The sequence below is a fragment of the Pelophylax lessonae genome (genome assembly GCF_965119305.1).
Source record: "Pelophylax lessonae genome assembly, chromosome: 1".
In the NCBI taxonomy this organism is placed as follows: Eukaryota; Metazoa; Chordata; class Amphibia; order Anura; family Ranidae; genus Pelophylax; species Pelophylax lessonae.
The window spans coordinates 376,711,555-376,738,766 of NC_138768.1; the positions used below are offsets into that span (position 1 = coordinate 376,711,555).

The 27,212-nt window shown below is 43.9% G+C and overlaps 1 protein-coding gene across 2 annotated transcripts in view; it reads left to right on the forward strand.

Annotated features, from left to right (window-relative positions):
• Window positions 1-23,099, forward strand: part of VLDLR (very low density lipoprotein receptor) — an 84,000-nt gene extending 60,901 nt beyond the window's left edge. The window contains exons 14-19 of one of the 2 annotated variants that reach the window (XM_082257650.1): window positions 251-392; window positions 660-806; window positions 2,416-2,481; window positions 11,559-11,639; window positions 11,812-11,981; window positions 22,373-23,098. In XM_082257650.1, coding sequence (XP_082113776.1) covers window positions 251-392; window positions 660-806; window positions 2,416-2,481; window positions 11,559-11,639; window positions 11,812-11,981; window positions 22,373-22,408 — 642 coding nt within the window. In that variant the 3' untranslated portion in view covers window positions 22,409-23,098. Of the gene's footprint in view, window positions 1-250; window positions 393-659; window positions 807-2,415; window positions 2,482-11,558; window positions 11,640-11,811; window positions 11,982-22,372 lie in introns of both variants that reach the window. The other variant, XM_082257651.1, reaches the window with a different exon arrangement.
• The last annotated feature ends 4,113 nt before the right edge of the window (window positions 23,100-27,212 follow it).

Consider the following 27,212-nt stretch of genomic DNA (forward strand, 5'->3'; position numbering starts at 1 on the left):
TATGGCAATCCTATAACAATATTAAGGTTTTAGACACTCCAGTGCTGCTTTGTGAAAAGGCACATGCTTAATACCACCATATTTGGACAGTTATATTCTATGGTACTTATTCCCCCCCCCCCCCCCCCCTGAATTTACAGAATTGTTGCAATGGGAGTGCTGGAGAGTTGAATCCTTATCCCGACAGTGTAAAAAAAAAATATACACAGTATTTTATTAAACCACTTGTCATATGTTTGCTATTGTGTAGGATCATGTATACTGGGTGGATGGTGAAAATGAAGCAATCTATGGTGCAAACAAGTTTAATGGACAAGAGATTGAAACGTTGGTCAACAACTTAAATGACGCGCAAGACATTATAGTCTACCATGAACTTGTACAGCCTACAGGTAAGGCCTTGCATTTGAGGGAGTTTTGTTTCTGTGAAGTGTATTATGTGACGTGGGCACTGGTATTTTCAATCACATGAATGTCCCATGGCTAATGCATGTTCTGGATCAGTAGTGTTGTACATGGTAATGACAGGTAGTCATCAGTTTGGGACCAGGATGACTGTATGCAATGCTTTTGTGTTCTGCACCAACAACCAACCCCTGTCCCCCATGTTTTTTTTTTTTTTGCCCATATGTAATAACCTAAAACCCTTTGACCAACAGGAAAAAACTGGTGTAAGGAGAGGCTAGAAAACGGAGGCTGTGAGTATCTGTGTTTACCTGCTCCACAGATAAATGATCGTTCACCCAAATATACTTGCACATGCCCCGCTGGCTTGGAGCTTTATAATGGCCGGAGCTGTAGAGAAGGTATGTCAGTTGTCGCATGTGAAATGTGGGCATTTGGTTTTACGCATAGTGCTCTATCTCGATCTAGAAAATGTATACATTTTTAGCTGTTGGTAAACCAGCTGATTGAACACTCACTGGATTGCTATCCTAATGAGCTGCCATGTGGCTCATGTTGAGGACGGCCATGGAAGGGATGCACTAGCTGGAACACCATTCACATTAGTTTTGCATAGTGAGCATGGGTTTTATTTTTTTAACTTTTGGAATTGTAGCAGGAGCTAAAAAGATGAAGCAGACATTTGGATTGGAAAGGCACCTTTCCAACCCAAGTGCCTGCATCATCCTGTTTTTTAGCCCTGATGAAGGGGGGGAGTGTTGAGCCCCGGAAGCGTGTTGGATGTTATGAAACTTAAAAATCTCTTTACAGTCTGTACAAGTTGGTGCGGTGTAAACTCTGGGGGTCCAGCAAGACCCCAGAGTTTCTAGGGGGAGCCTCTACGACTACAATCCACCCATCCCATTAAAACTCATCCACATAAGGTTCAGCTCTACTACATCAAAGATACCATTGGAATTGTGTCCTTAGTTCCTGTCCCAGTGACTCAAAGTAAGCATCTTGCCATGGAGACAGATGACACAAACTCTGGTTCTTTCGACTCAACCTAAACTTGCTATTGGGACTACATAGACATCTCTGGTATATTGACTTCTCTGGTATATTAACTTCATAAAGCTTTTATATGGATTAGAAGGCAACTATTCATTTACAGGTAGTATTAGTAATGTGGTTGCCTAGAGTAACATAGCTTATTGTAAACCTACTAAGCCGATGGAAGTGGTCATCCTCAGTAAACTATATGCCAATATTAATTGGATCTGGAGATTACAGGGGGAACCCATGTGTTACTGCAAACAGGCCAAGAAGTCCTACCTCACATCTCCTTTGTGACAGATCATTAGCTGGGTTGGTAGACCAGGCATAATTTTTAGTGATGTTTTTGTATTGTATGGCTTCCCATATCAAAGGAAATGCTAGCAGTTTTCACTGGTAACCTCTGCTGATGTGCGGGGTTTTTTTTTTTCTCTCTACTCCCCTCCCATTATGTTCAGTTGGTGTAGCCCAGGTTTATTATGCTAGGATTGAGGGCCATTTTTTTGCTCTATATATAGCCTATGTGCAGATTTCTTCTAAATTTGAAAAGTGGGGAAATTGGCATTTCAGTGTTGCCTAGTGAACATAGTAGCAAGGCCTTTCAGCTGGCATGTTGGCACATTACTAGTCAGTACCTGATGTACCCATATTGGTTTGTAGGTTAGAGCCAAACAATTTTTGGGTTAGTTTGGAGACCTTTAGTGAAGGGGTTGGGTCCTTTAAAGCCATCTCCCCATACCGGTTTACTGATAATGTGTTTTGTCTCTCTTGAAACCATGTCACCTAGCTGTAATACTCTTTACTGTTCATTATGTTTGTGCAAAGTTTTTCATTTTCCTGTTATCATTGTCCTGTCACATTTTTGTTTTGTTGAATTCTTGAGCAGCAGTTTGTTGCATGAACACTGCCACATTTTTTCCTCATGCACTCGATCTGCAGATAGGAACCCTAAATCCATGTTATGTTTGTTTCAAGGTAGTAAAGCTGAGGAACCCACTGCTGTCATTACAGGATTACATCCTGAAAAAGCACTTCCAGGGGGTAAGTGCTTAAATGCAGAGTTTTTTTTTTTTTATTTTAAAAGCTTATGTACTTTTTTTTTTTTTTTTTTTTTTTTTTTGCAACTCCGCTCGATGCTTTAGGCAAGGCAGTATATCGGAGTCCCTTTCTGGGTGCATCTCTGCAGATAAGTCTATTTGTGGTATAAAACATGGATTTGACTCACTAGGTTTGAAACCACAAACCGTATACCTACAGCCCTGGCCAAAAGTTTGTCTATTTCAGTGTTTTTAGATCTTTGTCAGATGTTACTATGGGTATATTGATGTAGAATTACAAGCATTTCATAAGTGTCAAAAGCTTTTATTGACAATTGCATTAAGTTTATGCAGAGTCAATATTTGCAGTGTTGACTTTTTTTTTCTTTTTTGCCCTGGTGCTGTTAACTTCTAGGCTACATCCTGCCTAATCTAATCCTTTTCTTGCATAAACAATGCTTGGAGGAGAGTCAGAGTTTTCAGGGATTTTTTTGTTCACCTGCCTCTTGAGGCTTGACCAAGTTCTCAATGGTATTCAGGTCTGGGTAGTTTCCTGGCCATAGAATCAAAATGTTGATGTTTTTGTTCCCAAAGCCACTTGATTATGGCAAGGTGCTCAATCATGCTGGAAAAGGCATTGTTCTTCACCAAACTGTTCTTGGATGGTTGGGGGAAGTTGCTCTGAGGATGTTTTTGTACCATTCATTATTCATGGCTGTGTTCTTAGGCAAAACTGAGTGGGCCCACTCCCTTGGCTGAGAAGCAACCCCACACATGGTGTCGTGATGCTTTAGTGTTGGCATGACACAGGACTGATGGTAGTGCTCACCTTTCTCTTCAGACAAGGTTTTTTGCAGATGCCACAAACAAAGGGGATTCATCAGAAAAAAATGACTTTACCCCAGTCCTCAGCAGTCCAATCCCTGTAGAATCAGTCTGTCCTGGAGAGAAGTAGCTTCTTTGCTGTCCTTGGCCAGGCCATCCTCAGTCTTCTCCTCACTGTGCATGCAGAGGCACTCGCATCTGCCTGCTGCCATTCCTGAGCAAGCTTTGCACTAGTGGTGCCCTGATCCTGCAGCTGAATCGACTGTAGCAGATGGTTCTGGCACTTGCTGGACTTGAGCGCCCTGAAGCCTTCACAACAATTGAACCACTCTCCTGAAGTTCTTGATAAGGTACAATCTTGGTAGCTGCAATATCCTTGTATTTGCAATTCATCTGATCACTCTTTAACATTCTGGAGTATATGAAAATTGGCATCATAAAAACTGAGGCAGCAGACTGAGAATTTGTCATTCTCAACTTTTAGCCAGGGCTGTAGATTACAATACATTCCCATATAATAGTTGCATGTTCAGCCTTCAGATGTAGATGCTTCTCACAACCTCATGTGCAGTATAGAGGATATTTTCAATATGCAAGAGGCTTGCTAGCATAGCAGAATGTTAAATCTAGTCTCATGTAGTACCGGCAATCAATCTTGATGCCTTGGGTTTTTCCTGCTGGCCCCAAGCACGTACTTGGACTAGCCTGTGTAGCTTTTTTTTTTTTTTTTTTTTTTTTTTTGTAGTTTGGTGTTACACTAGTGTCCATGCATATATCTACTCATCCTTCATTCAGTATTCTGTATTGACATTCACCACATTAGATGTCTTAATGTGTGTCTGACTTGGGGTCATGGGCTTTTCATTTTCTAGTCTTAGTGGTTTCAAATTCTAAAGTAGAACTAAAGGCATTACTTCACTTTTGGATAAAGTAAGGGTCCAGTTTTTTTTTTTTTCTTTCTTTCACTTTTTGATAATGAACAGGACAAATGGAATGGATGAATCTCCCTAATGTGGCCACAGACAGTAATGAAAACTGACCATTCTAATTCCTCCATTTTATCCAAAACAGTTTTGCCTTTAGCTACACTTTAAACTTGTAAATATTAACACTGTAAAACAGGTGCAGTAGGAATATGGCCAACACCTGCACATGCCCTGTCATCTTGAAATTTTGTGCCCTACTAATCTGCAGGAACCTGGTGCTCATTACCCCTTCCGTATCCAATAAATTGACAGGTGCCTGCATAGTCCTATGTAATGCAGTAAATGATTTTCTCTTGTCGCTCATTGACAGACGCAATCCTCTTGATTAATATCAAATTGGGTTATACTGCCCTCTACAGGAGTAAGACACTAGGCAGAAGGAAAACGTTCTGGCCACACCTTAGGGGCAGTCCCAGAGGGTATATCCTCTCTCTGCTACAGGATGTTAGTTTTTTTCTGTCTAGTCAGGAGTAAGGACCTAAGTTCCTTGCTGGGATCTTTGGTCCTGGCAAGATTTTTTTTAGGCAGCTTTTTTCTCCAGTTGTTCCTGTGAGATCTTCAAGCGATGGGCTGGATGATAAGATCCAGTGGTCATCCCAGTCAGCCTACGAGCGCGTGCAGGCCCTAGCTCCGCGCTGGGTCGGCCGCGACATAGTCCCACTGGACGGGGACTGGCCCTGCGAGTTAAACGTCTCGCCGGGACGCCGACGACCAGTTGGAAACTGAGTCGCGGCGTCCGTATTGGTCAACAGCCCCCCACTCCGGTGGAGAGGGGTTTGTTAGGAGGGGATGCCCGCCGGTTCCGGTATGGTGAGTATGTTCCCCCCACTCCCCTGTCGGGTTTTGGGAATAGACACGGGCCCCCCTGTGGATGGTCGGACCCTTTTGCTCCTGGGTCCCTCCTCTATCCTATAGCATGTCACAGATCTCCCTCTTGAGTGTGATTTGGTGAATAAATACCAGGAGGCTTGGTTTGGGAGCTGACTATCGGAAGTCACTGTATGAGTGGGCACTGTAAAGGGACCATGACTGAAGTCAGGGGCTGGCATTACTGTTTAGGATGGCCATGTAAGAGGGGGATATGATCCTACCTTATACATAAGGTTGCAGTTGCCTGGACTACCGCCATCCTCCAGCAGGCCGCCATCCTCCTGCAGGCCGCACAGGCCGATGCCTGCCTTCCGCAGGCCGCCCTCCTCCCAAAGGCCGCACAGGCCGATGCCTGCCTTCCGCAGGCCGCACGGTGTAGCAGGCCGCTGCCATCTTTCCACATGGGCCGCCATCTTGGCGTAGCCTCATGTCTCCGGCATGGGGGGCGGCCATTTTTGAGATGACCAGCTACCTCGGAGTAGCAGGGGAAGCGCCGGAAGGCGTGTAAAGGGGCGGAGCCGCCTCCTTTACCCGGGAAAATGATCCAAAAGACTTCCTGTCTGTAAAGGACAGCGCTGAGAGCAGTTTGGTAGAAGCTTCTGTGCATCAGGTGGTGAGCCCTTGGGGTCTCTCTCTGTGGGGGTCCGAAGCAGGCAACACTGAGGGGCGCTGTTGCGCTGGGGGAATTACAAAAAAAAAATTTTTCTTTGCAATTTTTTTTGTTTGCTGGCAAGTGTCTTGGATTAATTATGGACCCTGCCACACATGTATCCCCACCTGATCCCCTCGAGGTGGCCGCAGGACCCTCCAGTGCCCCACTTATGATTGATGCATTATCAGCAGTTTTGGAGTCTTTGGTATCCCGGGTGGAGGTGGCCTGTCAGGGACGGGGGGCAAGAAAGCGACCCCCACCTACCCCTATTTCATCTGACACTTCAGATCCGGATTCTGAGCTTGTCACTGCAGCTGCAGGTCCCTCTTCTGGGGCTGCTGTCTCGGGTACGGTCTCCTCAGACAGTGAGGATGTTTCTGCCTCCGCCATAGCACAAGAAGCGTTGGTGGACGCACTAGTTGTGTCTGTCCGGGAAACCTTAAGTCTGGAGGTTACACCGGCAGAGGTAGCTGATACTGATATTCCTTTCGGTACTAGCAAGCCTACCAAAATGGCGAAGGTTTTTTCCCTTGCCCAAATGTTTTGGTCATCTAATTAAAGAATGGGGTCGTCCGAAACAAACCCCTGCTATTTCCAAACGCATTGCTAGGCGCTATCCGTTTGAGGAATCCCTCCTTAAAAAATGGACGGAACCACTAGTGGTGGACTCACAGATTTCCAGACTAAATAAAGCCACTGTTATCCCGTTGGAGGACGCTCCGTCCTTTAGGGATCCGGTAGATCGTAAAGTGGAAGCGCAATCCCGCTCCATTTTTTTTTTCCCTGATGGGGGTCAACCTTTAGGCCAGTGGTTGCCATTGGTTTAGTTTCACAAACATTGACAGAATGGACCAAATTGTTACGCCGTGACCTAAAGGGGAGAAGTATCCCCCCGGCTGTATCCGATTTGATGGAGCAGATTATACAAGGACTACAGTTCATCTGTGACGCCGCCCTGGACGCCACTCCCTTGTTAGGGCGTGCATCGGTTTCAGCAGTGGTCCTCAGACGCGTGTTGTAGTTAAAGTGCTGGTCGGCGGATCAAGGTTCCAAAAAAGCTTTGGCTAATCTCCCTTTTCAAGGGGATCGCCTGTTTGGGGCCACCTTGGATGAGATTATAAAGGATCTCACTGGGGGCAAGAGCACTTTTTTGCTACAGACTAAGGGTAAAGGACCTCGTAACGGGCGAGGACCTTCCTTTTCCGCTCATAAAAAGTTTGTTCGTTCTGCTGGGGCGGGCGATAAGGGGAAGCCCTCCAAAGCCCCTTCAGGGGGTTTCAAAGGGCGCTGGTTGGGTAAACAAAAGTCCGGCTCAGCCAAACCCCAAGATAAGACCAATACAGCCTGAAGGTGCGCCCCCACCCATCTCTGGGGTGGGGGACGTCTTCACCAGTTTCTGGATCCATGGCTTTCCAGAATCCCGGACAAAGGGGTTCGCGTGGTCATACGGTCGGGATACAAGATCGAGTTTCGATCACTCCTACCGGTGCGATTCTTCCCTTCCAATATTCGACTATCCCCGGATCGCTTAAAAGCTTTGCGGGGGGCAGTAATGGACTTGATGCAACAAGGAGTGGTAGTTCCCGTTCCTTGAGCAGAACGTTTTCAGGGGTTCTATTCGAACCAATTCACAATACCCAGAAAGGAGGGCAAGGTGCGTCCAATTCTGGACTTAAGAGCACTCAATCATTTTGTCCGGGTACAAGAATTCAAGATGGAGTCCATCTGAACAGGGGTAGCCTCCCTGCATCAGGGGGATTTCCTGGCGTCCAGAGACAGCAAGGATGCCTAATTTCAGATCCCCATCTTCGCAGGACATCAGCGTTTTCTTCACTTTTCCCAAAGATCATTCCTAGTTCCCACCAGGAGATTGAACTATCTGGGCCTAACTTTGGAGACATCCTGGGTAAAGGTGTGTCTCCTTACGGAGAATCTCCGGAAGATTCAGTGAACGATTCGGATGTTGCTGTCTGTCAACTGGGCCTTCCCTTCGGACTTGCATGAGGATCCTGGGACTGATGGTGGCCTCCTTAGAGGCAGTACCGTATGCCCAGTCTCGTACCCGAATTCTCCAAAAGGAGATTCTTTTCTAATGGAATCGGAATCTCCATTCTCTGCATTCTCTGCACAATCTGATCCGGTTGAGCGAACGGACCAGGGAGTCTCTGGTCTGGCGGCTTCAGTCTCCGATGCTCAGCCAGGGGGAAGTCATTTCTTCCGCTAGAATCCAGGTTACCGATAAATGTATTGCAACTGAGAGCGATCAGACTTTGTCTGATTTACTGGACCGAGCAGCTCCAGGGCAGCCCGGTTCGGATCCAGTCGGACAATGCTACGGCCGTGGCTTATGTCAATCACCAAGGGGGCACCTAGAGTGTCCTGGCAGCCATCGAAGTGGCCAGCATTCTTCGTTGGGCGGAACGTTTTTTTCCGGCTCTCTCCGCGGTATTCACTCCAGGGGTGGAAGATCGGCAGGCAGATTATCTCAGCCGTCAGATTCTGGATCAAGGGGAATGGCCTCTTCATCCAGAGGTATTTCACCAGCTGTGCCTTCATTGGGGCACCCCGGAGGTGGATCTGTTGGTAGCTCGGCTCAACAGGGAGGTGCGGAGGTTTGTAGCCCACTCCCGAGATCCTCCAGCGGACGCAGCAGACGCGCTGGTCGCCCCATGGGGACAGTATCAGCTACTGTATGTCTTCCCTCCTCAAGTTGCTGCCGAAACTTCTTCGCAGGATAGAGGTGGAGGGAATTCCAGTTATCCTGGTAGTTCCGGACTGGCCTCGTCGACCCGGGTACGCCGACTTGGTCAGGCTGGTCGCGGACGCTCCTTGGAGACTTCCTCTCAGGGAGCATCTGCGGTCTCAGGGACCGATCTTCCATCCTGCTTTACAATCCCTGGCTTTTAACGGCCTGGCTATTGAGACTCAGGTGCTGAAGGACAAGGGATTGTCAACTTCAGTTATTCCTACTTTAATTAAAGCAAGGAAAGCGACTTCCAGAAAAGTCTATCATCGCACATGGAAGTCTTATATTGCGTGGTGTGAATCCCTTGGATTTCCTCCACGTGCCTATTCGGTGACCTGAATCTTGGCTTTTCTGCAACAGGGGGTTGAGCAGAAGCTGGCCTTGAGTACTGTCAAGGGTCAGGTTTCAGCGTTAGCAATTTTCTTTCAGAAACCTTTGGCTACCCATTCCTTGGTGCGGAATTTCATCCAGGGGGTGTGGCACCTGGCTCCGCCAGTGCGCGCGCCCTTACCGCCCTGGGATCTTAATTTGGTGTTGTCGGTTCTTCAGAAACCTCCCTTTGAAAATATCCGGGAGATTCCCTTGCTTACTTTATCCCAGAAGGTGGCCTTCTTGGTGGCCATTACTTCTGCACGCAGGGTGTCAGAACTGGCCGCATTATCCTGTCGTTCCCCATATCTAGTGGTTCATAGGGATAAGGTGGTTCTTCGTCCGAATCCATCCTTCCTTCCTAAGGTGGTTTCAGATTTCCATCTGAATGAAGATATTGTGCTACCTTCCTTGTGTCCTAAGCCCAGTCATCCTTGGGAGTTTGCGTTACATTCCTTGGATGTGGTGCGGGCAATCGGTATATTTGAAAACTACGGACTCGTTTCGTAAAACGGATTCACTTTTTGTGATCACGGATGGCCCCAAAAAGGGGTTGCCTGCATCTGCCGCGACTCTCCAGATGGATCAGACAGACGGTGGTACAGGCTTATTCTATTAAGGGTCGGAATCCTCCGTTCCCTGTTAAGGCGCACTCCACTCGGGCGCTTAGTGCTTCCTGGGCCTTCCGCCATCAGGCGTCAGTAATCCAGGTTTGCAAGGCGGCTACCTGGTCGTCGGTTCATACCTTTACAAAATTTTATAAAGTTGATGTGTTGGCATCGGCGGATGCCTCTTTTGGCCGCAAGGTTTTGCAGGCCGCAATTTGAGGAGACCGTTGGTCTACCTCGAGGGTATTTTTCTGTTGGGTTTTCAGTTGAGTCTCATCCTTTGGTTTGAGCCTTTAAGACTTCTAGTCAGCACCGGTTGGGCCTTCTGGATTTAAATTTTGACTTGTTATCCCACCCCTCATTTGTGGCACTGCTTTGGGACGTCCCAATTTGATATTAATCAAGAGGACTGCGTCTGTCAATGAGCGACAGAGAAAAATTGATTTTTTAAAATCTTACCGTAAAATCCTTTTTCTCTTAAGCTCATTGACAGACGCAGTACCCGCCCCTCTACTTTTGAGTTGGGTTGGGTTAAATTCTCTGACACTGCTTTGTGACATAACTAACATCCTGTAGCAGAGAGAGAGGATATACCCTCTGGGACTGCCCATAAGGTGTGGCCAGAACGTTTTCCTTCTGCCTAGTGTCCTACTCCTGTAGAGGGCAGTATAACCCGATTTGATATTAATCAGGACTGCGTCTGACAATGAGCTTAAGAGATTTTATGGTAAGATTTTACAAAAATCCATTTAGGCTCCAGTTACTTGTGTTGATGTGTTTCAGGTTCTCAGTGGTTCCTGCTTTCTGATTCTGCACTTTTTTTTTTTTTTTTTCCCCCTCTTGTTTCAAGTTTTGGTTGTCTTAACGGGCCACGGTGAATGAGGTCTTCAGAGATCTCAAAGAGCAGCCATACATTTTTGCTATGCTTTTGAAACTATTTAGTAAAGTGGACCTCCCCTATAGCAAAAACTCCAACTGTACTGAAATATGAAAAAACCAACCCTTTTTTTTTTTTTTTTTTTTCTTCTTTGGCCACGTTTTTCAGTCATCCTAATCCACCCACACTTAATGTTTCACATTTCAGCTTTTAAAAATGTGTGAACTATGGCCAGCTTCACTTTGATCTTAGCCCATGACATTTATGCCATGTTTGTCAGGTTTACACATTCCCACAGCATGCCAACATACATGCTGCTGAAACAATGGCAAAGTGTAAACTGTTTAAAAGGGTTCTTTTTTCCTCAAGTATCAGTATCCACTGGTGATCCAGGTTTCTATTTAGCATGCTGTGCTGACCAGTTTGTAAAAACTGAGCTACTTGAGGACTTTTTAGGATTTTAGTGAAAATCTTCTGACCTCAAGCAGTTTATGAATATCTTACTTCACTTCGTCACTTCATTCAAATTATTAGGCTTATGGTGCAAGGAATACTAGTGTGCTGTAGCTGGTTTGCCCATGAGAAAACTGAACAATGTCTTCAATGGTTCTAAACCGCCTTCTAACCAGGGTGCCTTCAGGGGTGTCTTAAAACAAAATGCCTAAAACTTGCCCAAAAGTATACAAGCCAGTGGAAAGATCAAGCCTGCCCTTTAGACACATGCACTTTGTGCACCATTACAACATTCTAGCTCCCGGGATCCAACAAATTACTTCAGTGGTTGATGAGGAGGATGTCTGGTGCCTGCATAGCATCCTTGTGTGCTCTTCTCCCAACACATGCTTCAGTTAGCTGAAGGAGGAGAAACACGAATACTAGTCAGTACCAGGGTGCAAAGGTGTATTTGCTTTGGAAGAATAGCTCTCTGGGTATCCTACATGTGTGGATGTTGCTGCATTATATAAAACTTTATTTTTTTTTACATTTTAGTATAATTTTAAAGGGTACCTTTGACTGAAAAGTGGGACACTGCTATAGAACTAGATCATGGACTTCAGAGTCTCTTGGTTTAAAATATGCAGGAATGTTTAAGATTATGTTCAGTATTTTAATTTTGTTTTTTTTTTTGTTTTTTTTTTTTTTTTTAGAAGCTAATGGTAATACTTCAGTACATGAAGCAAATCTTGCTGCTAAAGGCTCATCTGCAGCGTGGGCTATTCTTCCACTCTGTAAGTACAATTTTGGCATACCTTTTACAATTTCTTTTGGAAATGTTAATGGACCCTTTATCCTTGCTATTGACTGGCATGTGTCAGATAGCAAAAGTTCATAAGTGATGCTATTATGGGGCTTGACTGCTGTTCTCCAATATTTTAATACATGTGCTCATTTGTGTTTCAGTATTACTAGTGATGGTTGCCACAGGAGCTTACTTAATGTGGCGGAACTGGCAAAGGAAAAATATGAAAAGCATGAATTTTGATAATCCCGTCTACTTGAAAACCACAGAAGAGGACCTCACAATAGATATCGGAAGACACAGTGCCAGTGTGGGCCACACATACCCAGCGGTAAGTCTTTCAGAAGCCTTTATCTTCAAGTGTGCAGAACGTAAAATGTCCAGAAGCTTGTTTTTAGTAAATTACTCAAGGAAGCTCACAAGAGGGTTAATTCATTGCAATTGCAAAACCAATTACCCAGGCCTCAATGAGACACCATTAAAAACTGATCTTAAACACTCAGTACAGACACAGGGTTTTTATATTCAGAAACCCTGGGCTATAAGGCTGGTGATTTGACACCGTCCTGCCCAGCTAGTAAATCCTCTTCTCCCTTGCGGAGAAATCGCTCAAGGCTTACCTAGGGGTGTTTTTTGGTTTACAAATTCTTCATGCAACTCTTCTGCCTTTTACAAAACCAATAGAAGCAGTGCAAACTTATTCCTCGCTTAAACCTTGGAATACTTGTTCAGACTCCACGTTGTTGGTACGGCCTGTAATAGTGCTGTTGACACTGACACTAGAAGCAGGGCATTACCCATCTGTTAACTGTAATCCCACAGCAAGTATGAGAAATGTCACCTGTTACTTTACACTGGAGGTCGTCAACCTTTGCAGACTTTAGGACTGCTCCTTCCTCATTCCAGAGCAGTGCACTGAAAACTACCTTGTATGCTACGCTGATTGCGGCCAGTCCTTATCTCTCGTTCATCCCAGGCACTTGTGTGAAATCACATGGGATGGACAAGAGTAGGGCCAGCCAGGATCAGTGCACGGGAGGCGGTTTCCTTCTGTGCAGTGAGGAATTTTTCTGCTCTCCTGTGAGCCCCTGTATACAGCACTGCGCTACTGACTACTCTCCCCTACTCTCCCCTATTACCGGTCACCGTCCACTGCCCTACTGAGCTATCATTCGGTACTTCTGAGCTCAAAACTGCATACACAAATGTACCAAAAAATATTTGTGAATGGAAGAGGGATAATGCAAGGAGTCAACATCTGATGGGTAACTGCTCAAAAAGCTCATTCATAAACGTCAAGAAAAAGGGCTATGACATGATAGAACTGTAAGCAAATGGAACATGATCAACAGCAGAATTGAGCCATAAGGGCAGGCATGCATATACCTAAAAATAAACTGTCGCAAACTTTGGTCCTGAGGAAGCCTGCAGTTACTAGACTGTAGCTTCCATGCTCAAGGGTCAGACACGATATATAGTGAACAGTTCATATATGGTCCACAAACAGGGGTGAGATGGGAGATCCGTATTAAGCCAATTCCAATAAAGATATCAATCCAGGGTCCACCACCAGAAATCACCCAGGTGTCCAAGCCTCTTACCAGATTTGACTGACCCAAATTACAAAGGTCAGTCTAGCGCATACAGTAAACCTCCCAGGAGAATCCACCTCAGTCCCCAGAGCAATCCTTGGCTTATAGCCTGATAGCAACCAGTACCAGACCTCAGATCGGAGAGAAAAGGACAATCTCCTCAGGGTGCAGTATAACAAGCGGTTAAATATAAAATTGGCCACTTACAAAATGTGCAGTAAGTAATCACTCATCTGGTAATCGGCAGTAGCCCTGATAACCAAAAATATGTCCTCCGACGTACTGAGCGTCATGCCAGCTAAGCTCCGCCTGCATGTTTTGTTGTAACCAGACGTCATCTGGGGGTGTGGCTAACGGCGCTGCTCTCACATTATATGTACCGGAGGAAGGAGGGGCACACAACAATACTAGGAAGCGGGGCTATGTGCGTTCCTGCAAACCGGAAGTAATTACCCCCACGAGAGGAGACAACCACCGGCATTCCCATGCGATTACCCACCATAAATTTACGGCCTGCTAAATTAATACATCACAATTTGGGCAGAAAATGGATCTCAGTCCTGCTGCATTCAAACTGCAATATGATACCCCTATCGTTATGAAGGGCCATGAATTCATAGAATTGACGTCACCGTCCCATAGGAGGAGGCTGTCAATCTTTTCCAGAACACCAACTATGAGGTGGGTCTGGAAATTACATCCTCCTCCCACATGGCCATAAACAGGTTGGCCATACTGGGCGCAAATTTTGCGCCCATGGCCACACCCTTGTTCTACAGGTCATATGTACCGCCGAACCAGAAATTATGACCCATCGCAAAATCAAGGAGGGACAAAACAAACGCTCTCTGGATACTCAACAAAGGGCCTCTACCCAAAAAATGACACAGCGTCCCTCCCATGCTGATGGGGAAATTATAGTGTAGAGGGACGAGACATCAGCTGTGGCTAAGATGTAACTATCCTTCTACACTATATTATATTATGGTTCAATGTTTCCCTGAACTAATTTGCGATTACCTTGCGCAGACCTTTTAACTAATTTGCCACTAATCACCGTGACCGTTTATTTTTGGGTATATGCAAGCCTGCCTTTAGGCTCAATTCTACTGTTGCTCATGCTCTTTGCTTAGTTCTATCAGCTCATAGGCCTTTGCTTGATATTTGAGCGATCACTATCCGATGACTTTTGTATTCGTGAATGAAAGAGGGATAACACTATTTTGATACATTAGTTAACCCCTTTGGTACTGCCAAGCTCAAAACTAAGCATACAGAATTCTGGTGACCATATACCAGTAATGTAGTCGAACAATCAACTGGTCAAAAGTTGTGACTGCTCCCTTGCACCAGAGCAGCACCCCATTTTAACACCAGTCAGTTACAAGCCTGAGATGGCACAGGTTGTCTACCTGGCTAAGGCAGACTTTTCTGCAACTGTCAATTTCTGTTAACATCTTGCCATCACTGTCAGGCTCCTTCATCCTCATCTTAAGGAATGAACTCCTGATGACTGCTGTAGAAGAGGTAGAGACATGGAGGGCTATGAAGAGGATCCAGAGGCTGTGATGGGTTAGGAAGGTTTCTCGGCCCCCAGGCTCCTATACAGCTGATGCTACAGCCTCACAATTTTCTTGCTATTCTTTGTGCTCACTTGTGTGCAAAAGCCTCTTCATTTTCAGTTGACTATTTCTTGCCATGCTCTTTTTGGGTAAAAGCCTCCGGATTTTCAGTTGATTCTGTTTTGCCATGCTGCTTTTGGGTACGAAGACCGAAGGTATAAAGACCTTTTTGAGGAAAAATGTATGAAAAATAGGTTAATCCAATAAGGATTTGCACCATTAATTTTGCCAAACTTTATCCAGTAGAAAGTTACAAGTCTGTCCTGGTAATAGGCCCGGTTTCAGACTTAATCCTCTTCCTGTACCGCTCGAACTAACTTTATTACAAGATTCTGACAGTTTGAGATGCTCTTACTCTTGCAGGCCTAGCTCTGTAACCAGCTATTAGTCCAATTTGCTGTGGTTTAACAAAGAAATTGCATCAAGACATGAACAAACTCCTGTGTTCCAGGACTGTCCCTTAGCCATGCAATTACAAAAACTTACCTTCTGCCTTGCTCTTGTGTGGATGCCCTATAATCAGCTCTTGGGTGGATGCGCTATAACCAGTCGACAGATTTCCAAAAGTTCTATTTTCTGTTAACATGTGCAAAATATTGTGGCCCAAAGCCTGTCAGCTGAAGGTTCCAAAATCCCCCTTCAGGGGCTTCTACCTCCTGAAAAATGCTCTGCTCTCATGTGTATTCACAAAGGAACTTTCACCCTTAATCTTGTAAGAACTCTGGGCCTATAGACCACCTGACAGACTCCTTTCCAGCCATCTACAAATGTCTAGAAGACTGGATAATTCCAGCTTTCTGTTGGGTAATGAACGCTCAATCTGCATTTAGTCTGCTCAACAACCTTCCCTTTGCCAGTGGTATGTGTGTCTCATTCTAAACGCAGCCCAAGCAAGTCTGTCTTCCAGAAACAAAACTGATCTCAAGGCACGAGATTGGAGAGACCAAAGCATTTGCCTAATATCTCCATAAGAGTTCTGTGCCTTATGGTGGCTTCCTCTTGAGGCTGGCTGTTCCATTTTCAAAATTCTATCCAAGCTCCAACACAGCAGCTTGTTGGAATAGAACAAACCTCTCCAACCCCTCCATTACCGGTCTATGCTCCTATCCAGCTAAGCAAGGCATTCCTTAAGTTTGGATTTCCATCCCAGCCATAGTAATGGGGAGATTTTCTACCGTACAATTGGAAGGTGCCAGTCTCTTAGGCTGGGGAGGAAGGTTTTGATCTGTTTGGCAACCTGGTCACCCATGGAAGTCAAGCTGTCAAACCTACTGGAGCTCAAAGTGATAAAAATGGCTGTAAACTTGACCACCTATTCAGGCTACAACTCAAACACTGCCTTGGTCTGCATAAATACCTAGGGGATATGAGAAGAAATGCAGCCTTGACAAAAGCTGGCTTCATCTCAGGCAAACATTGTTCATAAATCTCTGCAGTCTATATCCCAGTAAGTGCACAAATGGAAGGTTGGTTACCTCAGTTGTCACTGCCTGGACCATGGGGAATGGGCTCTTCAACATTTTCAACCAGAGTGTCAGAAATTACGGACTCCGGACATGGCTATCCTGGCCTTTCGGATTCAAGTTGCCTAGATTTGTGGCCAGGACCAAGGCTCCTCTAGCTGCTGGCATGCGACTCACCGGTTGCAGTCATGGGCTTCTAACAGCCATGCCATTAAAGCCAAAGTCTTGAGGGAAGATTCTTTTGTACAGAAATGCTTTTTTCCTTTTTTTTCTCAATCCGAGATTATTCTGCCTTCCTACAACTAGACCAGAACTTGACCTTAAGTACTTCTAAAGCGGATTTAGACCCATCGATTAGCTTTCCCAGAAACGTTACATTAAGGCATGCCCTGAATAGCTCGGTTGTTTGTGCAGTCAACAGAACGGTCAAGCTTTCAAATGGCTGGTGTTATAACTGATCACATGCAGCACCATGGCAACTGCAGCTCAACATAGGCTAAGATGCCAGGGTCTTTAGATGTAAATAGGGGGGGGGATTAGGTCCGCTTTACGGGCTGGTTTCAGCTTCCTCCGTGTTTTTAAAAACCTGACTTTGCTTTCCCTTTTATGGTTTTAGATCATACCACCGGTTTTTATAGTGCCTTGTGCTGTCTTGGGACCAGCTTATTCTGGTTTCTGCAGGGAAGTGAGCCTTTGAACCTATCCGGCAGAGGCGGCTCTTTAATTAGGCAAAATAGGCGGTTGCCTAAGGCCTCGCGCTCATTGGGGCCTCGCAGCCGCCTGATTTGCCTGAAGGAGGGACACCAGCATCGGGAAGAATGGCGCTGCCTGCGGATGTGCGGGACCAAACTTCTCACGCCGGGACTCTGCACTAACATCAACTTGACTGCCCCCCCCACCCCCCATTACGGGCTGCAAGAAGGGAGAACCGGGATGAGTCACTGCCCCTCGGCCGCTCTGCACATGACAGGAGAGGAAGCTGGTCCAGGGACCGATGAGCTGCAGGCTACCGGGTTAACTGGTAGATGGAAGTCCCGCCCCCACGTGTGTTGTGGTTTCACCCGGCAATGCCTAGTTGTGACAGCGATCTGACGAGTTCAGGGATTGGGGTGAGTCTAATGAAAGGATCAATTTTATTGCACACTGACACAAGACTGCTTTGTCCATCACAAGCCCCTGCATGCAAACAACTCCTCTTCTATGTGACCAGACCGACTCCTGGAGTCCACACACCATGAGACATCACGTTATCCTGATCACACACAGGAGCGCAGAACAAAAAGCCTTCTGTCTGCTCTCTCCCATCCCCCGCTCTCGCTCTTTGTATAGAAGAGGGAGAGCGGGAGGTAGGCCGAGTTCCTGCACCATGGGCCTGTGGGTTGTACTGGGCCAAAAGTTGCCAGTCAGCCCCTGCACTGGGATCATAGGATGTGTGTAGAGGATGCACATGGGGGATCATCCCTGGTCCTGCATCCTCGAACGTCTGTCCCTAAAACACATTACATAGAGGATTTGCTCATGCATAAATTAATGATTTCTGTATTCAGATTCACTGACAATAGTAATGCATTGGCTGTGTCCACAGCAAGTATGGGGCATAAAGTGGGGGGAAATAAGTATTTGATCCCCTGCAGATTTTTTACCCATTATGGGCATGAGTGGGGCCTCATGTCTAAGTTTGACTAAGGCCTCACAAAGCCTAGAGCCGCCTCTGCTAGCCGGATACTCTTTATCACCTGCAAGGTCACCACCTTGATGGTCATGTCTGTCAGGTCTGAGTTAGCTGCTATTGCATAAGGAGCTATTCTTCCTATTCTTCCAAGGACAAAGCAGTCTTGTACTCATCTAAGTCTCTCGCACTCTCTAGTGTCAGTCTTCGAACTCCAATAAACACTTGTGCCCTACACCAGAGCAACCAAAGGAGATGGCTCTTTACATCTGAAGATGACTCCATTTTCCTCCTACCCTTTAGAACCTGGCAAGGGATGTCTGTCCTCATCTACATAGTGATGGTGGAACTAAGCAAATTTGGCTCAAGAGCTTATACCCAAAAGGGCAAGGTCCCTTCAGCTTCAACTCCTGTAGAGGAGTTTCCTGGGCATTTTGAAAATCAAAACCTGACACCAGCTTTGTAGCGCCCTACCTTGTCCTGTTATACCTTTTCCAAAGTATACCAGGTGGATGTCGTCTACAGATGCAGCTTTCGACCACAAGGTTCTTGCAGCAGCTTTTGGTTGGATTTTTTATGCCTGTTGACAGTTCTGGTTGCCCTGCTGCCCACCCATCCTACTTGTATGGGGATACCGAGGGGGAATGTCCTTTTTTAAATGCTTTGCCAGTGCCCAGTCCTGAAGATACTAGTCTAAAACCCTGGATCTTTGTATATCAAGAGTGTACCCTGTAATGTACTCAAGATATGGAAGCTAGTGGGTCAGTATAAGTTGTACAATTGGCTCCTTCAGGAAGTCAGCGATGTTGGCCCTCATACTAAGTTTACTTCAGCAGAATTAACTTAGTGGGGTTTTTCATCAGTGAGCTGAAACCTACAGCTGAACTGACTGAGGGGGGGAAAAGCCTATAGTACAATGGAGACCATTTTACCATCTGTGAAATGTTTAGTTTTGTTAGATATAGAAACGAGGGTTATGAATGTGGTGAGATGTGTATGCGTGTCAGAGGAAAAACCTGAAGCCAAGCCTTTGCATAGTTCTGATTCAGGTAGTAAAGTAAAGCAATACACTTCTGTGTGGATTATCTTGTCGCTTAAGGACTAAATTTTGTTTGAGAAGTTCTCTTCCATATACAGGTCCTTTTCAAAAAATTAGCATATTATGATAAAGTTCATTATTTTCTGTAATGTACTGATAAACATTAGACTTTCATATATTTTAGATTCATTACACACAACTGAAGTAGTGCAAGCCTTTTATTGTTTTAATATTGATGATTTTGGCATACAGCTCATGAAAACCCAAAATTCCTATCTAAAAATTAGCATATCATGAAAAGGTTCTCTAAACGAGCTATTAACCTAATCATCTGAATCAACTAACTCTAAACACCTGCAAAAGATTCCTGAGGCTTTTAAAAACTCCCAGCCTGGTTCATTACTTAAAACCGCAATCATGGGTAAGACTGCCGACCTGACTGCTGTCCAGAAGGCCATCATTGACACCCTCAAGCAAGAGGGTAAGACACAAAGAAATTTCTGAACGAATAGGCTGTTCCCAGAGTGCTGTATCAAGGCACCTCAGTGGGGAGTCTGTGGGAAGGAAAAAGTGTGGCAGAAAACGCTGCACAATGAGAAGAGGTGACCGGACCCTGAGGAAGATTGTGGAGAAGGACCGATTACAGACCTTGGGGGACCTGCGGAAGCAGTGGACGGAGTCTGGAGTAGAAACATCTAGAGCCACCATGTACAGGCGTGTGCAGGAAATGGGCTACAGGTGCTGCATTCCCCAGGTCAAGCCACTTTTGAACCAGAAACAGCGGAAGAAGCGCCTGACCTGGGCTACAGAGAAGCAGCACTGGACTGTTGCTCAGTGGTCCAAAGTACTTTTTTCGGATGAAAGCAAATTTTGCTTGCCATTTGGAAATCAAGGTGCCAGAGTCTGGAGGAAGACTGGGGGAGAGGGAAATGCCAAAATGCCTGAAGTCCAGTGTCAAGTACCCACAGTCAGTGATGGTCTGGGGTGCCATGTCAGCTGCTGGTGTTGGTCCACTGTGTTTTATCAAGGGCAGGGTCAATGCAGCTAGCTATCAGGAGATTTTGGAGCACATCATGCTTCAATCTGCTGAAAAGCTTTATGGAGATTTCATTTTTCAGCACAACCTGGCACCTGCTCAGTGCCAAAACCACTGTTAAATGGTTTACTGACCATGGTATTACTGTGCTCAATTGGCCTGCCAACTCTCCTGACCTGAACCCCATAGAGCATCTGTGGGATGTTGTGAAGAGTAAGTTGAGAGACGCAAGACCCAACACTCTGGATGAGCTCAAGGCCGCTATCGAAGCATCCTGGGCCTCATAACACCTCAGCATTGCCACAGGCTGATTGCCTCCATGCCACGCCGCATTGAAGCAGTCATTTCTGTAAAAGGATTCCCGACCAAGTATTGAGTGCATAAATGAACATAATTATTTGAAGGTTGACTTTTGTATTAAAAACACTTTTTTTATTGGTCGGATGAAATATGCTAATTTTTTGAGATAGGAATTTTGGGTTTTCATGAGCTGTATGCCAAAATCATCAATATTAAACCATAAAAGGCTTGCACTACTTCAGTTGTGTGTAATGAATCTAAAATATATCAAAGTCTAATGTTTATCAGTACATTACAGAAAATAATGAACTCTATCACAATATGCTAATTTTTTTAAAAGGACCTGTAGACATTTGTGCCAATAAAATAAGATCATCCTGAAACTTTAGGAAGGCAGGTTGAGGATAGTGGGGGAAGAGTGGGAAGGCGTACATTTAGAGGGAGATCTTTTGTATTGTATTATCACATCGTCGGGAATAGCTTTAACTGGGACTGTATTGAAATTTGGCCACATTAGAAGTGGCAGACATTAGGATTTCAGTTAATTGGGTCACTGTATACAGGATTTTGAAGAAGCCCCTGGGAGAGTAAAGTAAAACTAGGCCATAACGTTATTTTTAAGAATGGTTCGTTATGGAATTATAGCAAATGCTAAAAATTTGCTTTGGACAAAGTGCAATTTCACATGCCATCTTGCATTTTGAAAATCAACAGTGAGTTCTGGTTCAAATGGATCGCAGAAATGCTGCAAGCCTATACATCCAATCATTAAATTTACATCAGTGTATATTAACTCATGGTGAAAGCCCAGTCAGTTAATGCAGTGGTCCTCAACTCTGGTCCTCAGGGCCCACTAACAGGCCAGATTTTAGGTATTACCATGGGGAGATGCAGACTATAGTGCAGCAAATTACTGGGATGTAATCTTGCAAGCCTGGCCTGTTAGTGGGCCCTGAGGACCAGGGAGTTAATGCATGCAGATTGCAGTGTTCAAATATCAGATACACAGGAAAAAAAAATCATATTTAGGAATAAGACTAATCGACACTTCTGTGCAGTGAGGAATTTTTCTGCTCTCTGTGAGCCCCTGTATACAGCACTGCGCTACTGACTGACCACCTACTCTCCCCTATTACCGGTCACCGTCCACTGCCCTACTGAGCTATCATTCGGTACTTCTGAGCTCAAAACTGCTTACACAAATGTACCAAAAAATATTTGTGAATGGAAGAGGGATAATGCAAGGAGTCAACATCTGATGGGTAACTGCTCAAAAAGCTCATTCATAAACGTCAAGAAAAAGGGCTATGACATGATGGAACATGATCAACAGCAGAATTGAGCCATAAGGGCAGGCATGCATATACCTAAAAATAAACTGTCACAAACTTTGGTCCTGAGGAAGCCTGCAGTTACTGGACTGTAGCTCCCATGCTCAAGGGTCAGACACTAATTAATATATATATATATGTGTGTATAAAATATATAGTGAACAGTTCATATATAGTCCACAAACAGGGGTTTTGGCCAATCCTTGGCTTATAGCCTGATGGCAACCAGTACCAGACCTCGATCAGTGATTCATAGGATGCTAAATGCTAGACTTTCTCAAGGTCCACAATCTGCAAATGGCATACTTCACTTGGTGCCGAGTGTTTATCCCAGAAAATATTCTATGGGATGTATTCTGACCACCTTGTCTCCTGTAGGTGGCAGTAGAACATCAATATGTGTAAATCCTGTGTCCCTCAGGAAAAGACTTTACAGGGAGTACAGAAATCCAAATCTGGGGTATTCAATGGAACGAGACCTATAAAATGCCTTGGTAATAAGGTTCTACAGTGTTATGCACAGTTCCATTTGAAGGCATTTTGGTACTTGGGTTTTTTTTTTGTTTAACTCTTCATAACCTGTGTGGTTGGTCCCATTTTGGGACAAATTCTTAAATTGCAACCTGTGACCATTTTTGTATGACCTTCTCCTTTTTTACTTCTTTTTCAGATATCTGTTGTAAATACAGAAGATGATCTGTCATGAGTAAAGCTGTACATGGTTGGCATTCACCATTCTCCTTCAGTCTACACTGCTTCAACTGGATTCTTCTGTTCTGGATGGTAGCCAGACCAGAAGCTGAACAAATCCTAACCCCCGTATGTGAGGAATTTTGTACATGTCAAGCCTCTTTTATGAATGGACATTGAAATGGAAGCCTATTGTATATATTTCGTAATAATCTCGTTCAGCTTTTGATGTGGTTACCATGTATTTATAATCCTCCCCCAAACATTTTTTTGTTTGTTTTTTCAGTTTGTCAGTATTAGCAATTTCTCACACTCCCACTGGCCCAAGTACTGTAAAAAGCACTTTCCATAAAAGCCATACCCCAGCAAAGAAACATTGTGCTATATATAGTGAATTCACATGTACATACTTGTATAGGCAGTTGTACATATCTTTAAAAGAACACAATCACTATTCTGAAGCACTTTGAAGTATTTTTGTTGATTTGTAAATATGTTTCTGTAAACATTTTTTGGGTTTTGTTATTTTGAAATGGTTGGGGCGATGGCAATAGACTAAACAAAACGGGTTATTAATAATCAAATTGCCAAATAATTTCTTAACCTTAAAATTTTGTATGTGTGAATGCAGCTGTAAATCTGTCTTGACTGACCTTTTTTCTAGAGGTATGCACAGGGTGAATGCCCTGTCAATAAACTATTGAAGATTCTTTTCAAAATTAAAAAAAATGGATTTACATAAAGTATTGTCTGAGGTCTTAATTTTTGTAAAAAAAGTAGCCAGATTTTATGTAGCATATCTGCAATGTTGCCAATAAGTACATATTAAAAACTGAACTTTAGAATCTTGGGCAGAGAATTACTGAAATGTGTTGATTAGTCTTCCTAAATGTGATTTTTGTATAGGACAAAGCATAACAAATTGATCAGTAATTCATATTAATATGCTCTAGTTCTTGGTGTTGCTAAACCCACAACAGTAAAATCAGTCTGTATATGCAGTAAAGCATGCTGATTATGCTTACTGTGGAACCTAAGGGTTTAATCCTCTGCATTGTGTAAAACTGCTGTTGATCCTGTCTTCCCTGATCCTCCCTTCCAGTCCCCAATCCATATCCTAAAGCAGAGCCTTGGGGGTACTTTGCACATGCTCAGTTTGGTGTATTGCTAGAGTGGTCTTTTTTTGGGGGTGGTGATGACGTGATCAGCACAGGGTCAAAAGGCACTGTCTAGTGAGGGGTCATGCAGCCTCATAGGACAGTCAGGGGGAGAATGAACTCCCAAGCTTTAACCAGTGCTGCTATAACTGAGAGCATGTAGCAGTTTATATTAAACTCAGGACCTTTCATGCACTAGAAGACACTTTGCAAATTTGCAGTCGTCGTATACTAGACCGCCTTTTAAAGGTTGCAGAGATGACAAACCGCACATGGTCAAGACTTGGCACAACCTTTTTATTGTACATTTTCTACATTTTATATAGCCTCACTCCTCACCATATGTTGTAAATGGATAAAGCCTTAATGCAAGAGTGAAAACAAGTTTACCTCTTTGGGTGGAACAATGCAAATGTTTAATTGACTCCCACTTTTAGAAAGCAACTTTCTGCATTGTTTGACTTTTTAATAAAAGGTCAGAGCACTTGTAAATTTGAGGCTTGTATTTCTGAAAGGCTATCTCTATAAAAGATCCACCATCCTGAAAACAATTGGAATGACGCAACGTACAGGGCGGGAACCTTGACTTCACAGGGCGGGAACCGATAATGCGCTCACCAGAATGGATGAACCCAAAATAACATACAGTATATGGGTCAAACAAGCTCTCAGATTGATCGGTCCCCAAGCTGATGCTGTACCTCGGATACTGATGCCAGCATAAGATAAATACAGGCAGAAGCAAGCGCCAATTCATTCGGTGACATAGAGAAATTTAATAAATGAAGCCAACATAGTGTGAATCGGCTCTAAATATTACAAATAAAAGAAATGAATTTGTAGACATCCAGGTACATGCACAGAAAATTTATGGATTAGGCTGTATATGGCATGGTACTGATGCGTTTCGACATGTCTTTTTCAAAGGTTAATTGCCAGCCAAATAAGAATTACTGGCATGCATGGTATTTTCTATCAATCTATCTAATCAATATTTTAATAGAAATACTAGTCAATACATAGCGGCTCATACTATATATACATAATGTTTAACTGGAACCTTAAAATTGAGGAGATGTTTTAAAACGCAGCAAGTCTTCTACTCGGGTGTTCATTATTGGATCAGGCTGTATGAATATATTAGTGGTTTCAAATATTGCATGCTCAAAATGTTTTTTTTTTTTTTTCCCATGTAGCTAGGTCTTCCATTATGATACAAAGAATGTTGGATTTAAAAAAAAAAAAAAAAGTTGGGGATTTCAGTGTCCAGTAATGGTCTGGTGGGAAAAAAATTGGGACAGACTTTTGTAGGGGTAGAATACTGGAGTATTGGCAAGCCTATAATATTAGGGGAGTTGACTGAGATTGATATACATGTAGTTGGATAATCTTGTCCCAGAAATTAATATGAAGCATTTTGTGTGTGGTTCGCAATGCCAACGGATGTCTGAGTGGGTGGGATAAATGTAGTGCAGTTTAAAAGGTGTCAAATACAGCAAGTGGTTTTTATACTTCTTTTTTTTTTTTTTTTTTTTCTCTCAAAGAATTTGCATAGAAAATGATGAATTTAGATTGCAATTTTAATCAGCTTGCAGAGAGGAAATGTGAGCAACAATATGTACAGCAGCACAGAAAGATTGGCCTGGGAACTGAAGATTTTCTCAAACACCTTGTGGCTCATGGCATAAGTTGCACAAAAAGGCTAAATAGGTGGGAGACCAAATTCTGAATCTGAAGGCTCAACTTGTGCTTATGGGTTTTCTGGTTACAGTAGTCGGGATCCATCCTTGGCATCTTCCCATCTCTCTCCTCAAGATTTCTGTGGTTGACAAACGGCATTAACAATTTAAACTTCCCTTTTGGCCTGTCCATGGTGCTTGCCTTGGCCCTGCTGCATACACAGTGGTTTACCTGGATTATCTCCTGCTAAAGCATAAAAGTCCATCGCTATCAAAATATAGCTGGCAGACAGTTTAGACTTTGCAGAACTTTGTCAGATTCTCAACCTGCAAAAATCTAAAACTGACTCACGGTTTAGAGTGCCTGGGTCAGACCCTGGCTTTAGCCCTGTTCATGGTCAAATGTTTCTCTGCAATCGTTCGCAGGCACTTCTGTCACTAGGTTGACCTGCAGTTTGTCTGCTTGAGTCTGATGCTAAGCGCAGCTTCACTCCACACTAACGCAAGATTTTGAAGGGGATAAACAATCACATTGACCAGCTAACAAGGAGGCACCAGAAGTTGGACTTTTCAAAAAGCAGTTGATCTTCACACTAAAAGCTGTTGATCTTCACATTCAGTATTTCTGCCACAATCCACCCTAGTCTGGTTTCCAGATCGAGAGCCTTTTCCACCAGATCCAGTGTCTCAAACCCTCTATCGCAGGAGCAGAGTGCTGAAGATTGATCTTCTGGTGTTAAGATGCAGCCATAACGTGCACAGGTTTGTCCCAAGGTTCATAGGTCTTCACAGCGGATGCTCTGGTGCTTCAGGGGCATCAGCTACCTGATATGCCCATCTTCCCCTTCATTTTCTCAGTGGACTAGGTTTAAGGGCATTCCAATTAATCTCATCCAAACTGGCCCAAGAGGACATGGTATTGGATTTATCAATCCTGAAAGACTGCCCTTCTGGATTGTCTGAACCGTCTACCCCCAAGGAAATGGCCTACCATCCTGCTTCTCATTAACTTACTTTAACATGCCTGTTGAACTCTAGGTCTGAGGGGCAGGGGCTTATTGGATTTGGTTATCCCTATCCTCTTGAAAATCCACTTCTTGCAAAGGCTACTGCTGTATTAAGGCCTGCTTGGCGTCGTGTGAGGCTAGAAAGTACTCCATGGGATGCATCTTGTCTTCTATGATTTATGGTGGTCTTTTAGAAGTGCTTTTTATTAAATGCTTCAGTGGTTCAAAAACACGTTTTCGATGCTAATAAGTACAGATGGCATATGTTTTAGTGTATTCATGGTAAAAGAAATTCTAGGTTTGCCTGTCCATGCGCTTTTTTTTTTTTTCCATCCTTTCAACTGATTTTTCATGTTTGGAATGTTTTTTTTTTTTTTTTTTTTTTTTTTTTTTTTTCTCCTGTAGTAGAGAAAGCAAAAGCCAAGGTAAGTACACATGGACATTTCAAAAACTGAGTATTATGCTCGTGAAACTTGTACAAAACTTTAAACGGCTTTAATGAAGCCCTTTTTAAGTACTATTCACTTTCGTCTGGGAGTTTTTATTACCAATCATATATTTAGTATATTTTCTAAATGCCTGCTTAATATGAAAGTTTTCCATACTAGCATTTAGAAGCGAAGTAACATCTGAGCTGCTTCTAAAATTTGGAAAAATTAAACAATGTATAAAACTGTATTGCAGCTATTTAAATGTTACACTTTAATAAACGGGTGCAAATGAGTAGTGCTATAGAATAACCAATTCAGAAAACTATATACAGTAAGTATGGGGTGTAAAATGTCCTTAAGCAGTCCCATAAGGGCACAGATGACACAGAAGGCAACACTACTAAATGCTTTCTTCTCAGTTTTTTCACAGGAAAAGGAGGGGGCATACTGACAACCGTATTGGTTAGGAGCACATCACAGGATGTACTGCTGTGTCTAACAGAGGCTGGAATCAAGGAAAGACTTGATAAGCTTATCGCCAGGACC